General features: G+C 49.5%; 1 protein-coding gene across 1 annotated transcript in view; it reads right to left on the bottom strand.

Annotated features, from left to right (window-relative positions):
• Positions 1 to 3,761: 3,761 nt before the first annotated feature.
• Positions 3,762 to 6,262, bottom strand: part of DENND2A (DENN/MADD domain containing 2A) — a 109,091-nt gene continuing 106,590 nt past the window's right edge. Inside the window, exons 18-19 of the mRNA XM_012649746.1 lie at positions 5,025 to 5,111; positions 3,762 to 4,188 (exon numbers count right to left, since the gene is read on the bottom strand). Coding sequence (XP_012505200.1) covers positions 4,157 to 4,188; positions 5,025 to 5,111 — 119 coding nt within the window. The 3' untranslated portion in view covers positions 3,762 to 4,156. The remainder of the gene's footprint in view (positions 4,189 to 5,024; positions 5,112 to 6,262) is intronic.

Below are 6,262 nucleotides of genomic sequence, written 5' to 3'. Positions count from 1 at the left end.
AAGGAATATCCTAAAACTAAATTGCCTGCCCGGAGGAAGGAGGTCAGACATGCCTCCTCATGCCCCTCTCCCTTCTTGGGGACTTCCTTTGTAACCCATTAACAGGCCTAAGGGTATGTAAGACAAACCTACAGGTCCTCAATTTACACAACAAATATATGTCCGGTGGCTTATCTCTGATAAACAGCGCTTATGTTATGTTAAAACATTCCAAGCCTTTAGACAAAGCTTCATGTCTTTAACCAATTACAAGCCAAAGAATATTTAAACCCACCTATAACCTGTAAGCTCCCCCCCCCTTGGAGATGGCCCACCTTTTCAGGTCAAAGCAATGTATGCTTCCCACGTATTGATTTATGACTTTACCTGTAATCCCGTCTCCCCGCAATGTATAAAACCAAACTGTAACCCAGCCGCAGCCAGTCCTCTTGCTCAAGGCTTCTTGGGTATGGCTCTGGGTCATGGTCCTCAAATGTGGCTCAGAGGAAATCTCTTTAAAATTATTTTACAAAGTTTGGGCTGGGCGTGGTGGCTCACGCCTGTAATCCTAGCACTGGGAGGCCAGAGGATGGCTCCTCGAGGTCAGGACTTCGAGACGAGCCTGAGCAAGAGGGAGACCCCCGTCTCTATCAAAAATAGAAAGAAATTAGCTGGACAACGAAAAATATATATAAAGAATTAGCCAGGCATGGTGGTGCATGCCTGTAGTCCCAGCTATTTGGGAGGCTGAGGCAGTACGATCGCTTGAGCCCAGGAGTTAGAGGTTGCTGCGAGCTCAGGAGTTCAAGACCAGCCTGAGCAAGAGTGAACTCCAAGACCCCGTCTCTAAAAAAAAAAAGAAAAGAAACTTAAAAAAAACAAAACAAGAATCTGTCTGATGTAGGGGAGGCTGAGTCAGGGGATCCCTGCCTGCCCTTCCAGGGCCTGCACAGACCCCTCCTCCTTGCCAAGGAAAAAGAAAAAACAACAGCAACAAAACCAAAACAAGAATCTGCCTGTGAGAAGACTACTTTTTTCTCTTGCCCCTGAACCTCCTAGGCCTAATTTCCATTTTGCGTCGTCATCATTGTGGACAACTTGTTAGTTGATTTCCTTTAAACACATGCAGAGCAGGATGGAGGGATGTTTGGAAGTGGGGCAGGTAGGGGCTTGGGGGTTCTGATGATATCCTGCTTCTTGATCCAGTTAGTGCTGTGGTTGTCAACCTAAATGTCAAACAGAGAGGGAGAATCTCTAAAGGAAAGTTTATTTGGGAGTAGGGCATTGCAATGGGAATAAAATGCCATAGTAAACTGTTCCCCTGTTCAGGGAGGTAAAGGAACACAAAGGTTTTTAAAAGAGAGGTGAGGAGAATTATATAATTGCTTTGGGATAATGATGCTTGGCTACAAGGATCGAGTCCAAGGCTGGACAGGCAGTCGCTGGGCAGATGTCCTCATAGAAGTATTTTTTTGTGTAAGGTTGCAATGGCCTTTGTGCAAGTTTGTGGTTTCTGCAGAGTCTTTGCGATAGTTCTTGTTATCGGGCATTTGTGCATGAAAACCCTCCCTCCATGGCCTTCATGGCTTTTAACGCACGTGACTCCATCTTGATTCTGGCAACTTTCACATGGTCATTTGTGAATGTTCGACACTGTAGACTCATGTTCTGTGTGTTTATTTTTCTGTATGTATTTTACTTCAAGCAAAAATGAAAATGAAGATGGGGCAAGTGTGCTTTCATTTTTTTCTTTTCTTTTTTTTATTTTGAGACAGAGTCTCACTCTGTTGCCCGGGCTAGAGTGTCGTGGCATCAGCCTAGCTCACAGCAACCTCAAACTCCTGGGCTCAAGCCATCCTCCTGCCTCAGCCTCCCAAGTAGCTGGGACTGCAGGCATGCGCCACCACACCCAGCGAATTTTTTATATATATATTTCTAGTTGTCCAGCTAATTTCTTTCTATTTTTTTAGTAGAGACGGAGTCTCGCTCTTGCTCAGGCTGGTCTGGAACTCCTGACCTCGAGCCATCCTCCCACCTCAGCCTCCCAGAGTGCTAGGATTATAGGCATGAGCCACCGCGCCCCGCCCAAAGGTGCTTTTTTCACTGCTCTTTATGATATTAAAAATTAGAAACATCCTGCATACATACACAGTAAAAGATTGGTCAGGTACCTTTTAGTATACCCATAAAACAGAATATTATACAATCATTAGGAGTGTTGAAAAGATGTATATTTATTCACTTAGAGGTATTAAGTAAACAACATAATGTGAAATAAGTTAGGAAAGAAAGTATATTCCAAAATATTAAAAGTGATCATTTCTGGGCAATATAAAAATATGCAGAATATTAATAAAGTTAACTAACCAGAGGAGCTTGTTAGATACACATCCTTGAGCCCCCACATTCAGAGACTCTTCTTCAGCCTTCCGCCTAAGCCCCAACCACTCACACCTACCCAGGGTAACTTTATGCATAGTTGGTCCCTGCCATTCTGGGGGGCCTTTGAGAATCAGATATAAAGTATGGCTCCTCTCTCCTGAAAAATAAATGGACACCCCAAATCTTAGATACAATTCAGGAGAGGTCCACGACTCCGCCTAAGCGGTAGGTAGCCCTTACGTAGAAGGAGAGGTCTGCCCCTTCTCCTTTTCCTCTCGTTCCCGTTTTTCCTCAGAAGACCCCTTTGCTCCCAGCTCCCTAAAGGCTCAGAAACCGTGCCAGGCAGCACGGGCCCCTGGGCGGTCGCCAGGTCACAGCACACCGCTTTTGTGTTTCTGTCAGGGTCACGGGTGGCACCCAGAGGGGATGCACGGTGGGGTCTGCGGGCACCGGGCTGCCGGGGTGGCCCTGAGGCTGGTTCTGAGGACTTGCCTGTGCTGCCCGGACTCCTCCTGTCTCGGCGCCGCTGGCCAGCTCTCAGGTGGTCCTGAGGTGTGGCCTTCTCCCGCGCCCTCCCTGCTTCTGGTCCAGAGGATGCGAGCTGCCTCTCTGGCTGCGCGAGTCTGATGAAGCTGCCCCCAGCGTGTCGACCCTCCCTGGCACTGAGCCTGCACAGGCACTATTTCACGTCCGCTGGCCCGGGGTCCTACAGCGAGATGAGAATACTTCACACAGTGTACATGGGAACGGGGCCGAAGTGCTGGCCTATGTGTTGTGAGGTGGGGCCTGGGCAGTATCATAAACTTTAGGACCCCAAGAACCTCTTTAACAGATCTTACGAGATTTCTTCTTTTTGTGTGTACCTCTAAAAGCCGTGGACTTAGGCAATGGACGGTTCTATGGCTTCTTTTTATTTATTTAGTTTGAGACAGGGTCTCGCTGTCTCCCAGGCTGGAGTGCAGTAGCGTGGTCACAGCTCATTGCAGCCTTGAATTTGGGAACTGCTCCAGCAACCCTCCTACCTCAGCCTCCTGAGTAGCTGGGTCTACAGGCGCAGGCCAAGCCTGGCTCAATTCTATGGCTTGTAAGAGGAAAAAAGGCACTCGAGAAGAGTCAGGTCCATTTGGGAAGAGAGGAGTCCGTGGCCTCGGCCACCAGGTGGCATCACTGACCATTCTGGAAGAGCAGCTCATCTGTCTGGGAAGCCACATCCCCTAATGCTTCCCTTGCTCCCTGACCTCTGCTCCAGCGTTAAGGGCCCATTTGTTCACCAAGATTGCTCTGAACCTGGGGGCACCGATGTCTGCAGGCATCACCAGGCTTCCCAAGCTCCCTCCCTGCTCAGGTCCCACGCCAGTCCCCAGTCCTGTCCAAAGGAGTGCCTTGTTCTGATCCCTGGGCTGCTGCTCCAGGCTCCAGAGCTGAGCCGCTGCACAGGACGAACCAGGGAAGGACAGTAGTGCAGGGTAGATTTTTCCTAGCCCTGGCATAATAAAAAGAGAACCCAAACACTTTTCTTATTTTTAATATCTAAGATTAAAAAACTCCCAATCCCCAAACCTAAACAATCCGTTTGCATGTCGGCGCAGGCCTGGTCTCAGGCTCCCTTTCCGTGGTGTCCGCTGGGCAGCTCTCAGGCCCCGGGGAGAGCTCAGTGGTGGCAGGAAACCGTCCTGGTCTCTAGCCCAGCACTGGGACAGCCAAGGACCCAGCCTTTCAGAAAGGCCACCAGGAACTGTTTTTAAAGCATGCGGTCGCACTAGGAGGAAGTTTTCCCTTGAGGCTGAGCTGAGGGTTATTTCTTGTGGAGAAACTTCATTTTATTGCCTACAAAAAAGAAAATGAGAACATTTCACTGGGCAAAGAAGGGTGAGTTAAATCTTGCCCTTTTCATCCCAGATATGGTGTGGGTCACTGCGGCCCCCCCATGCCACCCCCAGGAGTCTCATCCCTTGCTCTGGAGAAGTTGAGGGGGTTCACCCTTTCCCGATAGCCCCCTTGGGGCTCCAAAGGGCTCTTCCTCAGACTTGAGGGGGTTCGAAAGGAAGAATGTCAGAACTGTGGAGGAGCGTTGGTATCTGCTGTGGTAATAAAGGAAGCACTGAATGTCGCACGTCCCTAAGGAGCCAAGCGAGGAGAAAGGTCCTCTTCCAAGCAGCCCTCTGGCCTGCACCAGGCACGGACTGGCACCCGCCGGCCCCAGTGTGGGTCCCTTGGTCCTCCTCTTTTGCTGTCTTCTTCATCCTCCCTTTTCTAGGATGGGCCTTTTTACTGACGAAACCGCAGTCCTTATAATTCTTCCATCTCTCCTTGCCAGGGGCATCTGGAGGCCGGGGCAAGTCTTCACTGCCGGAGACGCCTGTCTGGCTCCAGCCATGCTCCTGACGCCCAGCTGCCCAGAGGATTTGAGAGTGGAGGAGAGGATAGAGAAAGAAGATAGCTCGGGGCAGAGTAAAGGGGCGGGGGGATTTGTTTCCTTGTTTCCACTTTGGGGTCAGTTAGAACAGGAGGTTAAAATGCCAGTTTCGCCTGCCCAGTGCAGGCTGCAGAGCTCTGTGTCATCGAGGGCCCTGGCTCCAGTGGAGGGAGCTGGCCAAGATGCTGCCCCAGACGGTTGGGAGGAACAAGGGCTGGTGATGGGGACAAAGACCCCTGGGCCTTACCTAGTCCCTTCAGGAACTTATTGACACCGCTGTGCTCTCCACTGGGGAGCGTTTCCAGATACTCTTGGGCTCGGACCTCAAATAGACCTGTTGACAAGAGAAATCTCAGCCATTTCAGTTCCTGGTTTTCGCACTGCTAAACACACCTATTTCCTAACCCCCACGGAAAAGAGACCTTGCTTCTGAGACGAAGCTGCTCCTATAAACATGCTCTGAATCATGAGGTTTATAAGAGTTTTTATTACCCTTATAATTGCCCAACCTTGTGCAATAACTGTCTTTGGAAAGCTATAAAGCTACCTCATACATTACATCCTATTTTTATTCAAAAAACACCTTCTCAGCTTCTACACTGTGCCAGACACACACTTTTAAAGATGAACCTGGCTGTTATAGCGGTGGCTCATGCCTGTAATCCTAGCACTCGGGGAGGCTGAGGTGGGAGGATTACTTGAGGCTAGAAGTTCAAGACCAGCCTGAGCAACACAGGAAGACCTCATCTCTTCAAAAAATAAAATAATTAGCTGGGTGTGGTGATGCTCAGGCAACAGAGCAAGACCCTGTGTCAAAAACAACAACAACAAAAAAAAAAACAGAAAAAAGGAACCAGTAGGTCCTGGACCTCAGGAGTGGTCATACTCTCACTTCCTTGCATCATCCCATAAGAGGACCTTGGACAAATGGCTTGATTTCCTGGGAGCTCACCTGTGAACTGAGGATGCTGGACAGGCCACCTCACAGACATCTTCACCTCTCACCCCTGGGGTCTGAGCTTTAGGCACTGTCCAGTTTCTGACTGATCTTCCATGTACAGAGGGTTCCTTGCAGGTTATTGTTATTGTTTTTAGAGACAGGGTCTCACTCTGTCACCCACGCTGGAGCACAGTGTGCAATCATAGCTCATTGCAGCCTTGAACTCCTGGGCTCAAGTGATCCTCTCGCCTCAGCCTCCAGAGTATCTGGGACTACTGGTATATGCCACCACGCCTGGCTAATCTTTCTTAGTTTTTGTAGAGATGGGGACTCAATATGTCGCTCAGGTTGGCCTAGAACTCCTGGCCTCAAGCAATCCTCCTGCCTCAGCCTCTCTGAGTGCCAGGATTATAGGCGTGAGCCAACGTGCCTGGCCTCCTACCCAGGTTTAACTCCCATCTGTAGCAGCCCTTGCCAACATTTCTAGATTCTGGATTCCCAAAAGGGCTTAAGATGATGTAAGAAAAAGACGAATGATTTCTCTC

The sequence above is a fragment of the Propithecus coquereli genome, unplaced genomic scaffold, assembly GCF_000956105.1.
Source record: "Propithecus coquereli isolate 6110/MARCELLA unplaced genomic scaffold, Pcoq_1.0 Scaffold302, whole genome shotgun sequence".
NCBI classification, from domain to species: Eukaryota; Metazoa; Chordata; class Mammalia; order Primates; family Indriidae; genus Propithecus; species Propithecus coquereli.
This window is presented reverse-complemented; position numbering and strand designations above follow the sequence as displayed.